Here is a 25,551-nt window from a genome sequence, read left to right on the forward strand (position 1 = left end):
GAATCATCCCACCAGATTTACCAATTGGGTGTAAATTCCAGCGACCCTCATGTGATGGGTTCCTTCCAAGGCTCTGTACCTAATTTTATATCCATAACTTTCCATTATTTTTCTTAGAAAAGGCTCCAAAATTCTTTGGGTTTTAGTTACTACAAAACCTAAATCCATCTCCAAAAGCTATTAGTCCAATGTGGACCATCACGGAGTATAGACACAGATGATTGGATTGGCAACAGAAACAAGGATCATTGAGAAAGTTGGGGACTCAAGCCAGAACCATGGAAATAACTGCAGTCACTACTTGCTAAAGGTTTTTAATCAGTATCCTAGAAGGGAGCGTGAATACTGAAGTGTTCTGTAATTATACCTGCACATATTACAGATATACTCATGGTGAAGTCAAGCTTACCACCAGCTCTTCTGGGCCTCATTCCTTTCCAATCTCTGATTTGGGTCTCTATTTTGGTTTGGATAATTTTTACATAAAAAAAATCAGAGCTATGATTTCTGACCCTTCACTTATCAAAGACATGGCACTTTATTTTATCTCCCTGTACCTCAGCTTCTGAATCTATAAAGTGGAGGCTATAATACTCGTGCCCACACAGGATTGCTCTGAGGATGACATACATGTAAAATCTGAGGTCAGTGCTTGGTGTGTTGTTAAGTGCTCAGCACGGATAGTGTTCATTTCATCACTTGTTCTGCATTCTTCTCAGGCAGCGGTTCTTTTCCCTCCCACGCTCCACTGCCTACGCAGCCTGGAGATGGAGTAGGACTGCTCATTACCCATTGCTGCTTATTCCTTCCCTCATTCTAGGCTTCAAACACGTTATCAGACTGTACTTCTCTTGTTGCTGCCATTACCACCCTCCACTCCCGCGCCCGTATTTCTTGGCTAAATGTACACTCCAGGTTCGTTGTTACTCTCAAACATAACTACTCTCCTAGTTCTTGATGCTTTCAAAATCCACTCACTCCCCCACTCTTTTCTGACTATTCACCTCTTCCTTTCTTTTCTCAAAAATGCAGGGTGTCCTCCTCAGACCTCTTGGATAGTGATCTTGCCTCCTACTTCACAGAGAAAGAGAACATCTTACAAGTTTCTGCTATGACAGCAGCGCGTTCTCTCACCTACTGTGTCTGTGCCCACGTTCTCTGCTTTTCTCCTGGGAGCCACCGCTTTTGGTGATCATGTGTGTACGTAAGGAATGTACATTGTATGGCCCTTCCACTTGCACATTCGTCTGGCTTATGCAATGACATCACTCTATTAATTTGTCATCAATTTTCCTCATCATCAATTTCTCCTCCTCCTTGGATCATTTTCATTAGCATACAAACATGTATTTTTCTGCTATCTTATTTTTTTTAAATACCTTCAATCATGTGATCAAACAGCATCCATAATAGTGAGACATCTAGATGTTTATATAACACTTAATGATATATAAGCACCACCCACGAAGGACTATGGTTAAAAAAAAAAGTTTAATCAAGAACTAATCAAGTCTTTAGACCTAACTTGCTGTTTATATGACAGTCAGGGAGTTATGAGTGGGGGAGTGATGTAACTGAATAAGTTAAATGACCCATCAAAGAAACAATTGGAAAAATCCAGAATATATAATATTTTACATGAAAACTGTCTAGTCTCTTCAAAGTAATGTTATGAGGGTAAAAAAACTAAAACATCAAAATCAAATATCAGCCTAAAACTTGATTTGGATCCTAATTTGCCGAAAACAACTATAAAAGACTTTTGAGGGTTAGGGAAATTTTAATATGGACTGGATGTTAAATTTTTCCAGGTGTAGTAAAAGTATTACAATTATGCATTATGTTTAGCAATAAATATTACAATATTCTGGGGTGAAATATATGATGTATGAAATGTACTTTCAAATGTTACAGAAAAAATAATATAAAAACAAATATAAAAAACTTCAACAATTGTTAAACTATGATGGTACCTTTATCAACATCCTATTCTTTTGTGCCAGAAGCATATTTTTAAAAATTTATTATAACAAGTTGGGGGGAAAACTCTCTTGATCCAACATTTTCCTACACAGATATTTTCAGCAAAACTCCTCAAAGGAGCCATCTGAATTCACTCTGTAATTCTCCTCCCTTTTCCTCAAACCTTCACCCTATCATTCACTGAAACTGCATTTGCCGACTTCACCAATCACTTCCACATTCCTATGTGCATCCACACTCTTCATTTTACTCAACCTTTCAGCAGCCTTTTGGGCAGGGATCACTTCTTTCTCCTCCAAACTCCTTCTTCACTTCGCCTCTAAGAATCAGTCTGTTTTTCTCCTACATTCCAGGCTCTTCCTCCCCAGTCTCTTCTTCTGGCTCTCTTTTATCTCCCAGATTTCTAAACACTGGCGGGGCCCAGGGCTTGGCTTCTTCTCAGTATACGCTTACTTCTATGCTTATCTCCTCCAAATTCTTGGTTCTCAGCAGCATCAATATGCTGAAAATCTATAAATTTTTCTCAGCCTAGACCTCTCCCATGAGATGCAGACTGTGCATTTAGTTGGAATCCCCTCATCACCGTCCCCTTTCCCCCCTCCCATGTCCGTAGCCTGGAGACCGTAACACAGGAGCAGTGAGGATTTCTACTTTTGTTCTCTATGTGGTATATTCAAGAGGGGGCTGGTTCTTGGAATGGTCTGAGGTCTGGCTCTGATATAAAAGCAATGGAAGAGCATAAATAAGAGGAGTTCTGTGAATTCTGATTGGGAAGTCAAGAATATGCCTCTGAATTGGAAATGGTTCACTAAATTGATTCCAGGAATTGGGACCTTACTAGGCTGTTGCATGTAACTCGAACAAATTAAGGAGTTTATAATCAAACATTCTGAAGATCTCCAGCAGAAATATTCTTCACCTGCCTCCTCCTCTCCAATTTTAGTGCTCTGCTGCATGAGCTTATAGGTAGGATACTAGAGTTCCTTTCCAATAGATTTCCCTAGCTTCAGTAAAGCAAACTAAAGTTAGAGAAACCCAAACCATTATCCATATAAGATCTGAAAGATCTTATAAAATGCAACTTTGACCATATTACTCCTTTGCTTAAACATCTTAATGGGTACTGGTTACTCCTTGGCATATCATAAAAGAGTCTCCAGCATTCAAACTCCATCTGCTTCTTATTTTGTCCCCCTCTTGTCCCACCGCACCAAGCCATGATGAAGGCCGTGTTTGCAGCTTCAGGTTTCTCAAAGACAGATGAAGACCTCTAATTTGGTTTTCATATAAAAGAATGAATTTAATCTCATTCATGCTGAATTAGTTAGGCCTCTGTATTGCTGAGAAGATTGAAATGGTTAATACATGTAGATAACTCAGCACATTGCCTCACCATAGTAGAAACTCAATAATAAACTTAAATATTTTTAAAATTGTATCTCCATTTTACAGATGGGAGTTGGAAGGGTTAAATATCTTGTCCAACTTGCCACAGAACTAGGTTGTAAAGCCATTATGTGAACCTAGGGTGTCTTTTTCCCAAGCCCGGAAACATGAAATATTGCAGAGTTGTTACATATTAATATATCAATTCTAATAAACCACATACAAAGCCTTCTGAAAAACACAGAAAAAGGTGTGAAGTAAGAACCATTTATCATTGTAGGAAATGTAGCCTTCATGAATTGATTAAAAAGCAGAAAGAAGAAAGTGTTAGCTACACATTGACTACACCTATAATTGAACTGGGATTCAAAAAGGCGCAGACCCAACACAGATTTGTAAACACATCAGTTTTACCTACTTGACTGATGTTACATCCTTTGCCTAAGATGTCTTCCCCCTTTTCTATTTGCAAACGCAGCTCATTTTTACAAGTATGTCATTTTTGAGAAGATGCTCCCCACCCTTTCAGAAAACAATTGTTACCCCTCTTTGCTGCATTATGGGTTTGATTTATCATTTCCATCTCATGATGTCATAATTAGTCTTAGGTATTCACCCTTATAGCAGAGTGGGAGAACCTTGATGAGAGAGTATGTTTACATATTTACTAGAGGCCCAGTGCACGGATTCATGCACCGGTGGGGTTCTTCAGCCTGGCCTGTGCCCTCTCGCAATCCGGGACCCCTCGGGTGGATGTCGGACTGCCGGTTTCGGCCCAGGCCTGTGGAAATCAGGACTCAGTAGTGCGCAAAGCGGCAGGCAGCCAGGGAGGAGCCCGAGCCCAGGTGGGCGCCATGCCTCCCCCGCTCATCCTGGCCCATGGAGCCTGCTGCTCCTTGGTAGCACTGTGCCGAGGCGGGAGAGGCTCACACTGGCACAGCTATGCTTGCCAGGGTGAGCCAGGCACCTGGTGACCAAGTCGCTTATGGTTTTATATATATAGATCATTGCCATCCAACTTGGCACTTACAGTCAAATGAGGAAGTTTCAGGGGAGGGTATTAGAAAAAAATTTATATATATAAATATATATTAAAGAGAGAAAACAAGACATGATAGAGTTAATGATAATATCCGTGAAAATGCACCTGAGACAAAACCTAGAATGGTATGCTAATGTTTTCCAAGGTCATGAGAAAATGTGGCCTGCAAGGAACCTCACTGTCACCTTACTCTCTTCACCAGGGGACCTCAACATTCTGTCTTAACCCCCACACCTGAGGGTATGTGTCACGAGCAATCATAGCTGACTGCCGCAGTGATCTTGTTTCCTGGGAAAAAGTGCTTGAGGTTGGGAGTGGGTAGAAGAGAAGACCATCTTAGCAGAAAAGTGGAGGGTTTGCAGTTTTTTAAAGAAATCACTAATTTTTATTTGTCCTCTTTTAAAGGGAAGAAGGCAGGATGCCTTTTCCACAAACTACCACAGAATAAATATAGCATGAACACGTGTATATTAGAGAAATAAAGGAATTTGGCACAAGGTGGCATATGAAGCCTAGACCATACATAACCAGAGGAGGTTTTTTTCTTCCAATTTTCCAAGCAGACAAGATATAACCCGGTTTCCCTTTTTCAGATATGAGACAATGATAAGGTGGTGAAGTGCTCATACATTGTTTTACAGGTAAAAGACACCGAATGGCTTCAAACACCATGAGTGAACGAGTGGGATATTACCTTACATTATCAGAAGAACAGAACTACCTCTGGTGGGGTGGAGGGGAGAGAATACAAAGTTTTCCAGAACAAAAGCCAGGAATGTTTTTAGAAAACAGCGATCAGATTCAGTTGATATTCCAATTTACATGATAGAAAAAGGTTAATATTTTATGTCTGCAGAATTCTGTAGCCAAGCATAAGAAAATATCAACTGCGCGCTAGCTGGTTTTGCTCAGTGAATAGAGCATCAGTCTGCGGACTGAAGGGTCCCAGGTTCGATTCCAGTCAAGAGCACATGCCTAGGATTGTGGGCTCAATCCCTGGTAAGGGGCATGCAGGAGGCAGCCAATCAATGATTCTCTCTCATCATAGATGTTTCTATCTCACTTTCCCTCTCCCCTCCTCTCTGAAATCAATAATATATATAAAATAAAATAAAAATACCAACTGGTATGAATTCAAAAGATGTAGTAAAATGCATGAAATAAAATTACCCATCACCATTTGAAGCACAGTCTTTGTAGACTGATTAAAACACGTGAAGAGAAAAATGTGACCTTCACATTGAGCCTACCAATAATTGAACTGGGATTCAAAGAGAGCTACAAAGAGAATGCTTGCGTGCAATGCAGAGATATAGAAAACTGCCTTATAGCCAGAAATTCAATTTGTGGGAGGGTGAATAATCTTCTAGCTCCTTAGAACACATACATACACACACACACATACACACACACACACACACACACGGCAATATTTGAATTTTGCAAATATCTTCCTAAAGCTCTTTGTCATTTTTCTCTGTACCTTCTCAGTAATTTACCTTGACATTTTTATGGCTACCAAGGCCATTGTTTATTTAAATAAACACACTCTTTGATACCTGACCCATATGTCCCTCTTTGATTCTGGATTTTATTTTATGGCACTTATTTTATGACATTATATTATTCCCATGGTAACTGTCTTGGTATAATAAACAAAGTAGGATGACTTCAGCTGCTCTGTTCTGCAGTGAAGGAGCTGGCTTTCAAATTGGTAAGCTTGAACTGAGGAGAAAACAGCTAAAACAGAAATAACGATGAAAAAATGAAATTCATTTATGACATACCCCTGATTAGGCGCTGAATGCACTTACCAGGCAGGATAATCAGAGTCCTTCCTACTCTGCTGGACACACCAAAAACCTACGCCCATTAGTGCTGGTGAGCTTAAGGCTGATTGGTTCCTTAGTACAATGCACTGTTACTAATTGATGCTTCTAGTCTGTTCTTTCATCTGTTTTCAAAGCCCTAGGTACATTTAAATATATCTAAGCTAAGTGCATTACCAGATGACAAACAACAAAGCCATTTATTAGAAATCAGCTTCTGTACTAATGACATGCACAATTTTTGCTATTATTTTCAATATTATGAGACTGAAGTGGAAAATATATATATATATATATATTATACAAAAACAAATAGACACATGAACTGTATTAAAAAAAAACATGGAATTAGAAGCAGCAATTTTAGGACCTTTTTTGCCTAATGTGACAATGACCTTTCTTCCTAGTTTCAAAAGGCTTTTAGGTGCTGTGGGTCTATTGCAACTTCAATTAAATCTTACCCTCTCCTGAGACTAATCCGGTTACAAGTAGTAATAACATTTAATTATCTCCTCCAGTTAACTACACAGCCAAATGATAGTATTTCCTGAGAGTCACAGATGTCACTGTTGTAAACAAGAACCCATTCAGGATCATAGGAGATCGTGCGCATTCAGGTGGAAGAGGGCATGGAGGGGTTAAATGGTATTGAAAAAAATAAAGTTAAAAAAAAAAACCTCAATCTCAGTGAGGTTCCTCACTGGGGGGTGACGCGTACCTGGGTGAGGGGCCGTGGGTGGTTTGCGTGTTGATCCCATCCCCGATTTGAGTTCTGGTTCATGCTGGCTAACTCTATGGAACGGATCAATAATATATATATATATTTTTTAAAAAAGAACCAGTTTGGAAATATGTACAGAATATCAGAACCACCCTGGCATATTTAACGCTTTTTTCCTTTATGACTCATATTTGTATATAGCAAACATTTGCTTCACACCTAACCTACTTAATTACAAATTTCTTTAATAGATTCTCCTAGGGAAAATTACTTATCCTTCCTGTGCCTTGGTGCCCTTAGTCGAACCTCATAAGAGCACGCTAGGTAAATAGTAAACACAGAGCAACTACTAGCTTTTATTATTACCTCGGGTAAAATATTCTGCTTCTGGCACTAATATGTACTAGGGACCAGTCACCTTCAAATTAAGTAAGGATATATTAGGCTAAAAACCAAAATTAGTTTTCCTAATGACAAAGTTGATGGATTGCATGTTTTATAGGTTATTACATTTAGTTTTCTTTAAAGCCCTACTTATAGGTCTAATCATTTCCCTTTCTTCCAGCAGCTTTTCCAATGTGCTTAGGTTAAGTTTATTAGACGCAGAGGAAAGAATAGTATGCTGTAGGTATTTCTGACCTTAGTCATATTCTTCACAAGATAAGGAAGAGGTTCATTCAGATTGTAGAGAAAGCAAGTTTCTTTGGTTCTTTTGTGATTCTTTCTGGTGTGAGATCTTCACTGTTGCAATTGTTTCAAGGACATGATCCGGAAGCATAGATTCAATAAATGTTCCACTTTTTGCCCCTGTTCTGCAACTCAACTCTCTAAGGCAGTTAATGCCCCTTTTGTAATCCCAAAACGAACTCTGTTCCAATTATCAAGCAAATTTTGGCTAGCAACAAGATTTATAGTCAGAGGACATATATGGGGCATAAAGTGTTTTTAGGAGTCCACTATTTTGTCATCATAAAATTTAAAGAAATGTTCAAAGAAATTTGAGATTCTAGTAAACACAGAGAATCATCTCCATGAAAGAATCCTTGTGAGTGAATCATTCTGGATAGTTCTACTCTGATTAACTTGGTTCACGATGATCACATTAACTTCATTTCCTACTGTCTTATGCTCAGAATGAGCACCTATGATATGCCAATGCTCATGGCAGACACACAGGAGGTGCAAAGATAACTAAGATACAGCTTCCGCCTCCAAAACAGCATGTATTCACTTGTCGGCTACAATATCACAAAGCTTAGTAGCTCATCTACTAATGGACCACCTGTACACATATAAGCCTAAGTGACTGAACGACCGAACAACCGGTGAACCGGTTGCTATGACATGCACTGACCACCAGGGGGAAGACGCTCAATGCAGGAGCTGTTCCCTGGTGGTCAGTGCACTCCCATAGTGGGAGTGCTGCTCAGCTGACCGATGGACGCCAGACACAGGGCTCATGGCTGGGCGCCGCAGCCCGGAGACCCCAGCAGAGCTGCAGCAAGCCTACTGAGTGGCAGCAGCGGGAGGTGCAGTGGGCCTGGGATGAGCAGGAGCAGCAGGTAGCACTGGACTGCCATTTTCGGCCTGATCCCCACAGGTTATGCTGAGGGACCCATCAGTGCATGAATCTGTGCACCGGGCCTCTAGTTTAGATGATAAAAGCCTCTCCATACATCCATTTGTTTATAACTCACAAATTAATAAAAAGAGTCATAGTTTTCACTGCAGTTCCATTAAATAGGAAATGTACATTGGTTCTTTACATTCTAGATCAGCGATGGGCAAACTACGGCCCACGGGGTGGATCCGGCCCGTTTGAAATGAATAAAACTATTGAAAAAAAAGACCGTACCCTTTTATGTAATGATGTTTACTTTGAATTTATATTAGTTCACACAAACACTCCATCCATGCTTTTGTTCCGGCCCTCCGGTCCAGTTTAAGAACCCATTGTGGCCCTCGAGTCAAAAAGTTTGCCCACCCCTGTTCTAGATACTCAGTTTCTATCAGGCACATTTTTCCTTTCTTCATTTTTAAAATTTTTAATAAAAGCTTTCATTTTAGATTAGTTTTAGATTTACAGAGAAGTGTCAGTGATAGTACAGAGAGTTCCTATATGTGTTGTATCTTGTTTCCCCTATTAACATTCATTTTTTTAAACCTAATAATAAATAATGATCAGCATATATCATCTAAAAAGTCACAAAAGTGAGAATAATATGTAGATGTGCACTGTAGAGTTATAATTTTTTCATTTGATTTATGATTACAGTAAGATGTTGTTACTTGCCCAAGGTCAGATTAAAAAAAATTAATGACACATAAAATTAGATACAGAAGAAGATGTGTTAAGTGGAGAATCTAAGAATGAATGAATCTCTTTAAAATGACTTCAAAAGGTATGGAGTCCTGCCTAAAAGAAAAAAAAAATCAGTACTAATATTAACTTACTAATTTACTTTCCAAAATTGTTCTTTTGTAGGATCCTTGCTTATATGCAACATGACCTGGCTTAGTTCCTGGTATATTTGGAAGCTGAGTGAAGACATGCAAGTTGAAAATGCCAGTTTTTTTTTTTTTTTTTTTTTTTTTTTTTGTAATGTGAACTTCACAGAAGGAAATCAGGACAGTGTTTCTTATTTTCAAAGTAATCAGCTTTCATAAACTTTTGTTTGTTTTGTTTTGTGATATTTGGTTGCTACTTAAAAAGGTGAAAGGATATCCATTTCCTTAGAAACACAGCTCTCCAGGACAATCACATATAAAATATCTTTACTAAAATATGATTTTACCTGTTATTTTTATCTTTTCTAAAATGTAAAACATAAGAATATTTTTAATGTGAGACTTTTATCTTGATCACTAAGTAGTAAATGAGATTATATGTGTACTTACAGTACTTACTAGTAGCTGCTGATAGCACACTAAAACTTTCATCTCCTCCTCTCTTTCCTCTCCTGCTGGTTTGTGAAAATCACTTCTCACAGCTAATCAGTCATTATGGCTCTTAGGAGAATTGACAATATGGTGGTGGAGAGAGTTACAGGTACAAGGAAAAGGGGACAAAGGTTCGCTGAGCAAGTGTCATGGGTCAATGAGTGCACTGGGTTGTTTACATGTCTTTCACTGCTTAGAGCTATAGACATCTTGCATCATGGATGTGAATATTCACTTTTTACATTTGAAAATCCTCGACAGGAAAGAGATCTGAACAACTTCCAAAAGGCCACACAGCTTAGGAAAGCCTGGAGGGTAAATATGAACTACCTACCTGCCTGCAATGGAGGCCACTGCTTAGAGGGTAGAATCCCTGCTTCTGAGTATATGGTATGCTCTCAATTTCCATCTTGATGTCTCTCGAAATACTTCTTCTGCCTTTACAAATTTCCCTGTACTTAAGTAACCCTAGATAAATGGGTCAAGGTTGAAGAAGTTTCCTCCAATTAAAATAGAGGACAGTGTAAGTTCTCTGAAGCCACGTGTCAAGTATAATTAAGGCCAGATTTCCCTCGAACTTCCTGAAGCCTCCAGTCAGGGACAAGGGTGTGCTGCTGTGAACCAAGTACAGGCCTCGGACAAGGACAGTGTGACAGTCACGGCTCTTCCCCTAAGTCTGTGTTTAACCCTGAGTTTGTTACAGCCGTTGTATTTTCACTGATAGTTACGCTAAACCTACATCCACAGCATCAGTGGATTTGGGGGATGAGATACTACATGATATAATTCTTTATAAATTGTAAATATCATAATATGGCATTATTATATTTTAATATTTGTTAAAATATCGCCTTAAAAGAAATGCAAAGGTTATTCAGGAAATGGCTTACATAAAAATGTTACTGATTACTAATCGAACATTCAGAATTAAGATAATTCTCACTTAATCCTATCAACAGAAACTGAAAGTCACCCACTAATTTATAACTAAATGTAGAATCAAAATTAAACATTCACAACCAAAAAAATGACCAAAAAGTAAGTTTCCAAGTTATCTTTATCAGTTACCTGCCTTACTTTTAGTCACCTTCTTATACAACAATATGAAAATAAGTCATTTTAGTGTATTAGTTGTACACTTGACATAAAATTTTAAAACCTCATCTATTGTTAGTTTTGGGAATGTATCAATTATTTTCAAATTTATGCCATGAAAAGACCATCTAGATTCCGAAAAACTAAAACAGAAGTAAACTTTTGGAATACAACCTACGTATAATATGGCCACTCTAACAAGCTTTCTAAGAGGCTGGCAATGCTGAGAACTAAACAATGGCTTTTAAGCAAGTATGGAGTACAGAATTGGTATTATAGGTATATGAAATGAAACAAAGAATCTAAAAAGAAATAAAACTGTTCAAATAAACTAGCCTTGCTAAAATTGGGTCTGTTCATATGAGTAGTTAGAAATCACTTATAACTTAAATGTATACCTATAGTGGGATTTTTTAAGGTCCACAGACTTAATTGTAAATTTCATAAACTTCAAAGCAAACATAGTTCATTTGAAATGGGGGAAATTTCCATAGAAATAATTTTGCTTTCTAGATTTCCCCCCAGGGTAGTTTTATTTCCTCTTTCCCATTAAAAATTTAGGAACTAAAAAACCTTCTCTCAAAAAAAAAAATTCTTTAATAAGATAAAACACACATAAAGTTACTTTTTTTGCAAACAGAGATTTTCATAAATCCACTTTTTAAAATTTAGTGTAAACATGGACAAAGCCTTAAAAAATATACATGCAACGATTTCTTTTCAGCCCGCATAATAGCCCGGTACTTGGAGAAAAAAAATTAACTTTTTTATAATTCTGCATGACCGAGTGTCCTTTGAGATTCACCTAGACCTCTTGAGATAAAATCCTCTGGTGGGGAAAAAGTTGGGTTTTGAAATGAGAAACATTATATACAAATCATATTTCTGCCATGTACAACCTTGATGCTCTTGGTTGGACAAGTTATTTAATTCTAAGACTCGGGTTCTTCTGATGAAAAATGAGGGGAATAACAATAACAGGACTGAAGGATTCAATGAGATGACTATAAATAAAAGAGCCTAGTAGAACCTCATAAATGTTAGTGTTTTATGAAATGCAACTGTATCCCTACTACAGTTGCTTTTATAAACTAAATTTATGGGTTGGCTAGATAGTCTATTATACTGAAAATACTGAGTCATAATAACATCTAAGTTCTGAACCCTTCCTATGTTCCAAGGATTGTGCTGGGTATCTGACTGGCATAGCTCACCTCTTTTAATCCTCAGAATTAACTCATGACAATGCACTAGGTGCTACTATTGGAACCATTTTGCAGATGAGAAAAATAAAGTTTAGAAAAGTGAAATAACTCAATATTAAATACTTGTATGCATGCATATAAGCATAACCAATGGACATAAGACACTGGGGCGGGGGGGGGGTAGGGGAGGCAAGGGGATTGTCAAGGGCGGGGGAAAAAAAGGACATATGTAATACCCTTTGTAATACTTTAAGCAATAAATAAAAAATAAAAAAAATAAATGACCAGGATATACACTCAGACACTCTGCAGCCCTCACTTGGTCTATTCCCAAGGTTCTCATTAACTGGCCATTGAAAATATTCACACCAAACAAAAATGGAAATGGGGGCAATACAGGTAAAGAAAGGGATTCCAAATGTGGCCACAGCAGGGAAACACACACACAAACACACACACAAAAACCAACAAAACAACAACAACAAACTCAGAAGAACTGCACCCTACATAGCTTCTTGGAAAAATGTTTTGAGAGAGTGGCTGGTCATCACCTCTCAGCTTTAAGCCTCTGAGGTCACATATGCCATTTCTATAATATCCTGGGATTTTAAAAAGAAATGTTATATGTTGTATGTCAACTTGTCTTTTACATAACCCAGAAGGGTTGTAAAAATAATACCATCACTATAAAAGCTTTCAGAACCACATTAACCTGAATATCACTTTTTTTTACTTGATTTGGAAATCCACAGGAATATATGAATAAGGCACATGAGGTATTTTCTTCTGCATTCTCATTTTTCATCTGAGACTTGCATAGAAAAGGACAAGGTCCTGAACCATAGATCAATTTGCTTGATCTTGTATCATACTATAACTTAAACAGACCCATAACCCACAATTAAGTTTACTAATTGTAAATTATATGCTTTTGAAAGGTTTAATAGTTTCATGAAATCATTGTAAAATGACCATTTGTACTTGTTCTATCATAAAATAAGTACTAAATAATGGCTGAATGGCTAATGACCTGAAGAAATTGCAGCCTCCTTATTTCATAATTTAAGTAGAAAATGAATTAAATCTTAATAAAAAATGTCCTTCATTTTCTTTATAGAATTTATTATTCTTTTATCAATCAAAACATTCATTTCCAAAGATTAAGGTGGTAGCTCCCTACTTTCAATACTTTAATTATTGCTATTCTTTATCTTACATCATGAAATGAGTTGCCATATTAACTAATCTAAATAATAGATTAATTTTGTAGATGTTTAAATTGAGTCAATACACACCCTTAAATTATCTGTTATTTATTTGATGTTATTTTCCATGTAATCTTGTTTCATGGATGTTAATTCTATTGTAAAATATTGTCAAAACTTCACTCAGAAGTCATAGAAAATCACCTATCAATAGAATACAAGAATGCAATTTTCTGTAAGGTTTCTAAATATGATTCTTACTATCTATCTATCTATCTATCTTATAGCTATCGATCTACCTTCTATCTATCTATTCATTCCTTATACCCACCATTTAAAAACTAATTTAAAAGCATGGTTGCTTGTATGGAGCAGTTGAGAAGTTAATCGAGGTACACCAGATTGCCAAGTGGAAAAAAAAATTGAAATAACTTATATGAAATAAATGAAGAAATTCAACAGATTATTAAAAACAAAAAAAGAAGGGTGTAGAACCATGCAACTCCATGAACAGTGACTACACATACAAGCAAATGAAAGCAGCTGACCACGTACCCACACACCTTGGCAGAGGTGCACTCCACACTCGGCGGCCGCCGCCAAGACAGATGACCTCCGATGTCCCTTCCAGTCGATAACCTGATGAGCAGGTGAAGGTCAGAGTGTCACCAACCCCGAAGCTGAACCCGATTCGGTTCCCATATTGAGGAATCCCAGGATCTTCACAAGGTTCAAGGTTATATTCTGTAAATTAGGTGGAGAGGAGGACAAAGAAAGGGATAGTCTCTTTTTAGGAATAGTCTGATACTTTACAATCTGGATGCTTTCAGGGCCTAGCAATACATTTAAAAAGTTAACTATCGTCTAATTAAGGGAACATGCAAATGGCCCACATAATTTTCTTCTTTTGTAAAAGATCTAATAACTTAGTGAACACTTTTATTTGGGAAATTCAATATAGATGATAAAATGTCACCTTCTGAGTGCTAATTTGAAAATGTAGTTATTTATCTTATTCTTTCTTCTGCTTTAGAAACATATCCATTTTGTAGTTTTGTTTTGTTTTTACTTATAATACTAAGATAATTGATGCATATTTTCAAACACACACACACACACAAAGTCTGGAATTACATAATTTGCACTTTTGGAATGCATTTTACCTAATGGCTTTACTCTTATGTTTCCAGTATACAACAAATCCAATTAATTCATCATTTGGAAAACACCTGACTTCAGATACAAGCATTTATGCAAGACTGAAGTGTCCTCACACTGAGAAGTTTTATATTACAGAAGCAATGAATAAACATGAAAATGATCAGCTACACACTCTTCAGAGTATGAGAAAGTATTGCTGATTGAACAACAATATAATTTATATGTCATCCTAAAAAGATGTAGCTTACCTAAAAATATTCCCAGAGCACAAACTGACTATGTAATTGCAATGGCGAGCAAGAGAATTGTTTCAAGTTGATAACCGTTATTGCATTGCTAAAAAAAAAAATATTTGTACATACTCTCAATATTCTAGCCTAAAATTATTTATGCTCATTCACTACTCATTCTGGAATACCTAAATTATGTAAGTATTTCTATGAAAATATTAGAATAATAGTTGAAGAACAAGGTTAGCTTTTGTATGATTTTATATATACTGCTAATATTACAATTTTAATATTAGCAAGTTGGTATAAAATTTGTCATTTCTGAATTAAGAAATAACTACTTTTCCACAATTCCATTCAACCCAGCCATAGAAATTTAACTGACAAGAACAGTTTTTATTTACTCCAGTCTTATCAATTTTTTTTTCTCTAATCCAAGTCATAAAGTTGCCTATAGATGAGGTTATTCTAAAATAAAGGGAGAAGCGCATTAATTATTTATTGATCATCTAGTTCCAAATAAATAAATTGCTTATCTGATTCTTGAAAGACACATAAAACTAGACTATCACTGGCTTACGTCAAATTTTACTTTTAAAGCCTAACTGAAGCTTTAAAACATGCATTTGACTTTCCATTTTAAGTTCACTGGGCATTTTAGCTAGCTTTTCTCTCTTTTAGAATTCTACAGGTGTGTATGTTCAAAAAAAGTAACTAGTGAATTTTTTAGCATATTAATTTCTTTATTCAAAGTATTTCAAATGTTCCTCAAAATTTGTTGACTGTTATTTACTACTTTTTCTTTTTTTTTTTTACTTTGTCATAATAAATAATGTTCATCCTTTTTTTAAAAAATGTGATTTTTTTGTTGCCAAAATAACATTTTTTATTTGACTATTTCCTTACCAGAGAATGTAATATTGAATCCCTCATATGATATTGAAAAATCAGAAATGAAGCGCAACTGAGCCCTGAAATTTCCATAGAGGCCAGCATTGATGGTTGAAGGAAGCTCGGAACCAGTCAGGCGTGCCAGTGGTTGCGTGAAACTCCCGTTCTCGGTGATCAGTAAGTAGTCGTGATGGTCTTCCAAATGAAAGGTGTGGAAGTTGAACTGCACACCTATTAAGAAAAAGAGGAAAATTAGATTTACAACGTATATCAGTAAAACACAGGGTTACCAAAACAACCAATAAGAGTTACCAAACTACCAACAACAAAAGGACCCTGTTCATAACTGATTTCTCTGAAAATGAGAAGCGCTGCTATAAAATATTTCAACTGTATAGTATAATGCTATCCTTTTTTTCTATCAGCATCCTTATAAGAGATATAGTGAATCATGTCTTAGAAACGGCTGAAAATAAAATTTAAAAACAATGACTGAAAAGAAATAAGTCAAGTTTTCTGCACATTGCAAGGAAAACATATTCTTCATCGATAATAGAAGTACAGCTTTCTGGTAAACATTGCACATGCGTCCTTGGGCTCCTATTGCAAACCCCTTGAACAACATAGTGCTCCCTTACAAAGCAGACATAAAGAGGAACTATTTGTTAAATGAATGTACTAGCTCTCTATTTATTTATTTTCCACACACTTCGATCTGTGCATATAATATACTGAAAAATGCTCATTGAATTTTCACAAACTGAACACACCTTTGTAAATGCACCCTAATCAATAGATAACTTTTCCAACAAGCAGAGCTCCCTTCATTAAACTTTTCTATCATTTCAGGAGTTTTTTTAAATGAATAAATTAACTCTTTTTTAAAATATTAGTACAGGCAGATTTTCTGGTAAATAATTTTAAGTCATTTTTGATATATTAGGATGACCACTTCCCCATTGTTAAGTTATTGCCTCCATCACTTACATTGCTAATTTATTATTTTAGTGGTGTTACACAAATGAACCATATTTAGTACTACAGGGCTTTCATTTATTTCTTTAAAGATGTGTTAACATCTATCATATGCACAGTGAAATTTTATACTCCATGTGAGTTATATCTGCAGCTCTGATAGAGAATTTGAGACACAAACATTTCTAGAATAGTGGTAAATTTATATGGTAATAGAATTTTAATAAATAATCATAAAAATTTTAATATTCAAGTAGATATAAACATGGACTTTACAATTAATTGCCTCAGCGCTACAAACTATCTTTGTATTTTTGATACTAACTTTTGAACTTTTTTTTTTAAAATATATTTTCTTGATTTTTTACAGAGAGGAAGGGAGAGAGAGCGTTAGAAACATCGATGAGAGAGAAACATCGATCAGCTGCCTCCTGCACATCTCCTACTGGGGATGTGCCCACAACCTGGGACCTTTCAGTCCGACGCTCTATCCACTGAGCCAAACCGGTCTCGGCAACTTTTGAACTTTTTAATCAACCTCTTAACACTATGCCAGAGACAAAAGCCATCTGTTTAAGATTTTGTTGATATGCAAATTCCAAATAACATTAGCTTAACACATCAAAATGAATGGGTTAGCACTGTTAGCTAGCTAGCATAATTAGGAAGGTTTGGGGAATAAGGAGGGTCCATGGGAGAGGAATACAAAGATGGAGACTTGAAGACACCAGGATGCTTATCTTACTTGTACAGAGAATAGAGAAATGCTCCAGGCAGATGGGAATATTTCTAACCTGAGCAATTAAAACAGCTGTAAACAAGGGCAGGGATCTCTCTAGCCTGGGCAGCTGGGAGATCAAAGGCAAGGGCATATACAAACTGGAGACAAAGGGACATAAGGCAGGATTTTTTTTTTTCCCATTAGAGAAAGAGCAGGCTTTTCCCATTGGGGGCCCCTCCCCATGGGGCCCCCTTTGGGGACACCCTTGCCCAGATGGAGTTTGTGTCTGCTTTTAATAAATGCCTACATTTTTTTTATTAAAGAAGCCTTTTTGTCTGTGAGTTTATTCTTCAAACTTCATGAAGACAAGAACTCACGGGAAGAAAAGTCTGCACCTTAAACCCCACATTTCAAAAAGAAAGTATATCTTTCTTATGGCTAAACATGAGCACATGATAATACTACAGAAAAGTAAATTCAATCCTCTGTTGCAGTTACTCAAAGTGAATGTTACTACTGATCTATTGTTGCTCATGCAAAAATGACAGGGTAAAGGACAATGCAATAAAAATAGATGCAGTAAGAATTCAGAAGATAGCCCAATTAGTATTCTATGAGGAAAATTACCTTTTCCATGGGTTACATCAACAGTCCAAGTACAATTCAGAGAATTTGGATAAAATTCTGGGTAACCAGGTGATAAGATTGTTCCGCTAGGCCCTCTAACATCTCCTCCACATAATGCTGAAAATACAAAGAAAAGCAGGCTTATTAACAGTCATACCTAGAAAGACAGAGGCTGAACAAACCAGTCTCCTCCCTTGAGTCTGGTTCTCTTAGCTTAAGCTACTTCCTGGTAAGTCACAGGAGTGTGTAAAGACCTCCTCCAATCCTGGGAAATCATTTCATCCATTGTAGCAGCACTAGAGAAGAAAAGGGTATGTAATAGCCTCAGAGAATTAGCACTGGCCCCAACAGAATGTAGCTCCACTTGCCACATTTGAATCTGAAGTACATACTTATACAGTTCTAATTATAAGCAACATTTGCATATACCGGTCATGAATTAAACATGAGCAATTAATTGTTTAGCAGCCCCTCTTTTATTAAGATTTAAGAAAACAAATTGTTAATTATATAAAATTCTTCCTTTTAAAGTCTTAAAGGGATAGTTGTCATTCCTCATAGAATTCCTTTTAAAACAGGGAAGTACTAGTAAACTGAAAATTTTGAAGCCTGCTTCTGTAATTTTGCATTTCTCTGGGAAATATCATGAACAAAATGGTATTGATTTTTTTTTTCAGAGAGAGCAAGAGTTTAGATTTTTAAGTAGATGCTCCAGTTGATGAAAATAAATGTGTATGAACTGAGGTCAAATAAATTAAATTTTTATTCAATGTTCATTTACTCAAGAACAAATCACAGTCTATAATGCTTTCTACTTTATTCAATAACCATCAGTGGATATGGTATGCCAAAAAATGTTATCAGTATTGTAGGATGGGACACACCCCCAGGGTGAGCTTTCCTCCCCTAGCACTGCTAGTCATGCCGTGTAACCCCTCTGACCTTTCATATCACTGGGCATGCAGTTCAAACCCTCCCCTGACCTTTCTTCCCCTGACATGTCAATAGTCATGTGGTTGGAACAAAAGGGTCTGGAGATTAGCCTCATATGACTCCCAAACAATTCCCTGCAAGACCACTTTCTTAAGTATTAAGTCTTCTCCATAATGAGGTTCTGACCCACATCAAATAATCTTAGCAACAAAACTTGGGTCTGTTAACCACAGAGACAGAGTTTTGGTCAAACTAAAGATGACATCTAGGCCTCAGTTTTGTTTCAGCTCCAGTCCCAGAAAAGCAGCAAAGCCAGAGGAAGCGACGCCATGACTGACATCAGGACAGGATGTACTGACTAATGACCTCCCATCCTGGTGCCCACCAATCAGTGGAAACCAAGACCCGGAAAGGACACACCTGGGAAAGCTAATGAATGTTCTATTGAGAGTCCCCCCTGAGACTTGTCCTGAAGTCCCCCCCCTCCTTTAAAACCCTTAACAATAAGGACCCCATGTTCTCTCTCTCTCTCTCTCTCTCTCTCTTCCCCTGAGACTTGTCCTGAAGTCCCCCCCTCCTTTAAAACCCTTAATAATAAGGACCCCATGTTCTCTCTCTCTCTCTCTTTCTCTCTCTCTCTCTCTCTCTCTCTCTCTCTCTCTCTCTCTCTCTCCCTCTCTCTCTCTCTCTCTCTCATGCCTGTGCCTTCTCCCTCAGGCGCTTATCTGTGCTTTCTTTCTCCAAAGCTACGTGGGCCCTCCTTTTGACTCTGTAACTTGTTTTCTGAGTCCACCCAGCCCACCTGGCTCACTTTTACCTCTGTGACTTGCTTAATAAACATCCCCTTGTATTTGAGTTCTTGGCTTTGAATTCTTTCTTGGCAAATCTCAAGAACCAAGATCTAACTTCACAGGTAACACCTGGTATTGTTCACCATTAATAGAAAGAATCGATTTTTACTCAGAAATATATGTACACAGAAAATATAATTGAACTCAAAGTACTCTTTCCATATGACATAACTGATAGCAAAAAAGGGCAATGTCCTGTCTTTCAGTCACACATTTCAAGTAGTCTAGAGTATCCATAAACTATTTAAACATATTTTTATATAAAAGTTCTAAAATAAATATGCGGTATCACTGAGTAAACAAATCTAAATTTACACTTTTATTTTAAATAAATTTAGTACACTCTGAATGTGGAGAATGTGGGCTGGAGGCAAAGTAGTAGAAGGCCAGTGCGTAGGATCTGGATTTAGGCTGGCTGAGTTTGAATCCTGACTGTGATTAGCTGGTGGGGTGACACTAGGCAAGATAATGAATCTTTGTTTGCCTTAGTTTTCTTGCCTGTAAGTGTAACTTAATTCTGGCCTGGATTTTCCCCTTGTCTTCCAGGCAAATGGCTTCTGCTACAGATATGCTAATAATTAGAAAAATTCTGCTTGCAGCCTGAGTGTTTGGGAAAACAACCCTATTGTTGGGAGGTGCCTCTCCCAAAGAGGAGGGAAAATAAGTACAAAATAATGACTGTTGATCAAAGTTTTGCAGTGGAGGAGCCTCAAGATGTGACTGAGATAAGCAGGGGTCAGTGAACTGAAGGACGGGGAACAGAGAGTCAGAGATTTCATGCTCTTCCGTGGGTCCCTGTTGGTGCCTTAGATGTCACCAACCAACTCTGCCTTTCCTAAGATTCGGGTAGTCAAACAACAAAGTCTGCTTTTATGCTTTTAAACCAGTTAAAATTGGGTTTCTGTCACAATCACAGGAATGCTATTATAAATGGTACTGTACCAAATACAAGGGAGATATGCTGATGATTTTTTTCAAACCTTGTTATAAAAATAAATTGGACTAAAGCTGCTACTAAAAAATGATGGCACCAACAGTACTTGAAAATTTAATCATAAAATGAACAATGTGATCTTCCACTTAGAAGAGAAAAGCTGGAAATAGTGTTATAAATAAAAACTAAAACCCAGAACTAAACACTGCCTAGATTTACATTGTGTGCTTTTTAATAAAGCAAGTATGAAAGCACTTCCTAATCTTAGGGAAGCAGTTCCTTCCATTGTATTTTCATGTCTTTTCTGAAAAATGAAGCATTTCTGAACTATTCTCCATGGAAACAAAAACTAATAAGGGCACTAGTACACTATTCATCATGACCAGCAACATGCCACCACAGGGCAGTGTGGGTACCCTGCCACCGTGCTGTGTAGCTAGGTAGCAGTTGAATTGGTACATGCTGCCTTCCAAGGTAGGGGGTAAATGCTCTGTTCCATCAGTGCATTCATCTGATACCAATTTGATATTTTCAATGTTATTTTGTCAAAAGGCCCAAGCACACAATATGCACTTAAAATGATTTCCTCAGCTCATTTGAAAAATACATATAGCATCCTTAGGTCTGTGATAGGTTTGGGTGATTATCAATATTCATTCTTTCTTTTCTTTCTGAATGGTTTGATAACATCACATTTCCAAAATATAAAATATTCATAGTTATGTTAAGTCTCACCTTTTATAAAGACTATATTGATTCCTTTTGGGTTCATAAATCAGTTCATTTTGCATATTGAATGAACTCTTACCATCACAGGTTGGAAGTGGATGACTCCACCAGTGGTTTTTTTCACACAGAAGGGGCTCTTCATGGCTTAGCCTGTATCCTGGGTCACAACTAAATGAAACAGTAGATCCGATGGAGAAATCGTGACCATAGCGACGGCCATGTACAGGTATGCCAGGGTCCAAACAAGAATAGGTGTTCACTGTTACACCTGGAAAAAGGAGAGTAAGCTTGATGGGAATCAGATTTGCTGAAATTAATATATATCTTCAACAATTGTGAATGAGGATTTTTACTAATAAATTAATGTAATCACAGCTTTATGTTAAAACCAACAATTTATTTAACAATTTGTTTTGATATTTCCTTTGACATCCCCACAAAGACCAAATTCAGGTCATTTTGTTACATAAGAACTCTATGAAAATATATAGTTATCAAACATTGTATTATTATAAATGATATATGTAATCATAGCATTAACTAATGTTTCTTGAGCTCATTCTATTCCAGGGACAGCACTAACGATTTTGCAAAATTTTCTTCAGTTAGTTGTTAAAAGAATCCCATAAAATTAATTTTACCGTGAACATTTCATTTGATTGTTAGGTGACTCTGACTCTGGAGCTCTTGTCAATAGCCAATACTATACCTAATATTTGTTATGTGTTTTTAAAATTTTTAATCATCTTTTAAGTTGGAAGTTTATCATTTTGATATTTGCCATATATGAAAGTATGATCATCAATATCTTTCTAAGTAAAACTATGCAACTGCTCTTGTGAATACTTGATGGGACTTTCTTTTACCTTTTTTTAAAAATATACTTTTATTCATTTCAGAGAAGAATGGAGAGGGAAAACTGAGGTCTAGAGAGATAGAAACATCAAATGATGAGAGAATCATTGATCGGCTGCTCCTGCACACCCACACTGAGTACCGAGCCTGCAACAGGGTATGTTCTCTGACTGGGAATCAAACTGTGACCTCCTGGTTCATAGGTCAGTACTCAACCACTGAGCTATGCTGGCCAGGATTGATGGAACTTTCAATAACCTATACTATACTATACATTGATGTCTCCTGATGATAATCTTCCTTGAGATTTATAATCTCTAGCTGAGGCCATATCATGACTATGCCTTTCCCTTTAATAAGACACTAGGTTTCAGAACCTTGGCACTGTTAATTTTGGGGCGGCATAATTCTTTGCTGTGGAGCTATACTGTCCTTATATATTTAGCAACATCCCTGGCCTGGACCTTCTAAATGCCAATAGCACTCCTGCAGTTATGACAATCAAAGATGTCTCCAGATATTGTCAAATGTCCCCTTGGATGCAAAAATGCCTCCAGTTGAGAACTGGGGTAAAAGATAAATAATTATCTTACTATTCCTTATAGAGATTTAGACAACAAATAACTACTTATTTTATATTCCCCCAAATAATAATTAGCATTTAAAAAATTATATATCATAGAAGCATAGAACAGACTGCGGAATCTCAGAGGGAAAGTGCAAGAGGTGGGTGAGTGGGAAGAGATCTACCAAAGAACTTGTATACATACATGCATAACCCATGGACACAGACAACAGAGACAATAGGGAGGTGAAGACCTGGGACGGGGCGGGGGGGGAGGGGTAGAAGGGATCAATGGGGGGAAAGGGGGACATATGTAATACTTTCAACAATAAAGATTTAATTTAAAAAATTATATATCACATAAAATCCTATTCACATGAGAAAGTTTTTATTTGTATTAACTACACAATTTTAAACTAAAGCTAAACAAAATATTTAAAAATAAACCCAATTTTAAAGAGGTAAAGAGTACATTTTAAGTGTACTTATCAACCACATTCATTTCATTTAAATGGTGTTGTTTTTAATGAGAAACTAAAATGTGTCAGAAAAATTTATGTTCAACACAATTACTTTGACCTGATATATTCCTCTTCTAAATGTGACCATTATTCTTCTAGGCACCCAGTTCTTTGAAATACTCATTCATCATGAATCCCTCTCAGAATTTTTTTTTCCCCTCTTCAAAATATGTCTGAAATCCACCCTCATTGAAAAGCATAATGCAATTTATCCTCACCCTACGCAAGGCCTTCATCACTTCAAGTCTAAAACACAAACAATAATGTCTGGCCTTTATTTCAGTATCTTTCATCTCCAATCTGTTTTATATACAATTTTGGGCATATACATCCCTAAAACCTATTATTTCATTGCTTTGTACCTTACGTTAATGGCAGCAAGTTCAAAGTCAGCACTCTTAAATTTAAAGCTCCCAAACTGAACTCAATATTCTTAATTTCCATTATTTCCCCATGGTCATTCTCCATTTCCAGTCAGGTGATTCCCTTAATTAGTTCTATGCTTTATTTCTCTGCCAGGAAGACCTTCAATGTCCCCTTATTTTACACAATTGTCTCAATCTTTAATAGACAAGCTCAGATCTCCTCTCCTTGAAGTCTTGATCTTCTAATGCTCCAGTGTATATATGGCTTTCCTTTATTCAGGACTCTTACGTTGGAGTAATATCTTAAGAATTTATGGAAATGGGGGTTGATGGGGTCACACAAAATGTAAATTATGGAAAAAGCAAGATCAAGCCAATTTAATTAATCAAAAGTGATTTTAATTCTTTCAGATTACTCAGAGTAGAGCTCAGTGAATAGTATAAGGTTAATCCTTCGATTTGTCCTTGTCTTTCCAACTGATACATGAAATAAGATGATACATTTCTTTTATGTTCCCAACTGAAATGCACACATCCAGCAGTCACAGAATACATCTAAAGAAATATTTCAAAATTGATTGACAAACAAATAAGTCAAGGCAATGCAAACGTTGCAAAATTTAGGAACTCAAAAAGGTCATGATAAACAGATAGTATAATTTTCTGACAAATAATCACTAAAGTTAGAATGTAATTGCTAGTTAAACAGGTTTAGAGCATTTTTTAGTATTGGAAATATACATAATTTTCAAAGTTCATGTCATTATAATGAAATACATTATCGCTTTCTCATTTATTTTATTTTATAAAACTTGTTTTTACAGAAGTAAAATCTCCAAATGGGTTTTCTGCTAATTTGGTTATTCGATGTGTAGATGAAAAAGGGGCGCTATAGACAGTAACCCCACAGGCTGATCTGGTCAAAAATTCCTATCAGGGAAGGTCATGGTGAGAGTCACACTCCAGGCATATGACTTTTTTAATAAAAGGCTTATCCTGCCTTAACCAAGGCCTGTGCACTGTTTTGGTCCATAGGTTCGCACACCATTGAGATAAGCATAACCACCCCCAGGAGAGCACACAATCTTGTTAGCTGCCCTGTAATCCAATCCTGCCTTGCCTTCCCACCTTCATGTAATCTTCCTTCCCCTCCCTCTTATCTAAATGAATAAAAGAAATTGCAAACTGCCATTCTCTGAGCACTTCAGATCTTACTTTCTGGCAACTGTCGTCAATTTTGACTCAAATAAACTTATAAAAATTCTCTACAAGTTTGGACTTTCTTACCCTGACATATGTGATAAAAACATGTAATCATTTTAAGTCTGGGTTTCTCTACCCCGTCCCATTATAACAACTGCTAGTTAAATTGTACATTCTTTTTGATGTCTAGCGTTTTCCAGAGTTGGAAAAAAGAATAATATCGACTCGTGAATATGAAAAATATGTCTTTAGAGATGGGTCTCTGTAGCTACGGATTGGCTTTGCACCCATTTATAAATATATTGTTTTATAAAATATTCAGATCACCAAAGACTTAATTATATTTGTATTTTAAGAAATATGACATAATAAACAAAAGTATTTTTTTCCTGGGGAGGGGGAAACGGTACAAAAACCAAAAAAATGGATTATGTTCCTAAAGTCTATTCTATGTTGTCAAAAAATCTACTGCTTAGTTTATTAAAATATACAACTTGCAAACTATTACCATTCTCACAGGTCAAGGAGAGCTCCAATTTTTTTAAAAAAAATCTAGTTTGTTAAATAATATAATGTTAAATTTA

General features: G+C 36.6%; 1 protein-coding gene across 1 annotated transcript in view; it reads right to left on the minus strand.

Moving 5' to 3' along the window:
* Window positions 1-25,551, minus strand: part of LOC102765647 (CUB and sushi domain-containing protein 3) — a gene marked incomplete at its 5' end in the record, with an annotated part of 698,415 nt that overhangs the window by 307,424 nt on the left and 365,440 nt on the right. The window contains 4 exons of the mRNA XM_006755250.2: window positions 13,962-14,150; window positions 15,704-15,919; window positions 18,012-18,128; window positions 21,538-21,726. Coding sequence (XP_006755313.1) covers window positions 13,962-14,150; window positions 15,704-15,919; window positions 18,012-18,128; window positions 21,538-21,726 — 711 coding nt within the window. The remainder of the gene's footprint in view (window positions 1-13,961; window positions 14,151-15,703; window positions 15,920-18,011; window positions 18,129-21,537; window positions 21,727-25,551) is intronic.

This window comes from Myotis davidii, unplaced genomic scaffold (genome assembly GCF_000327345.1).
Source record: "Myotis davidii unplaced genomic scaffold, ASM32734v1 scaffold713, whole genome shotgun sequence".
NCBI classification, from domain to species: Eukaryota; Metazoa; Chordata; class Mammalia; order Chiroptera; family Vespertilionidae; genus Myotis; species Myotis davidii.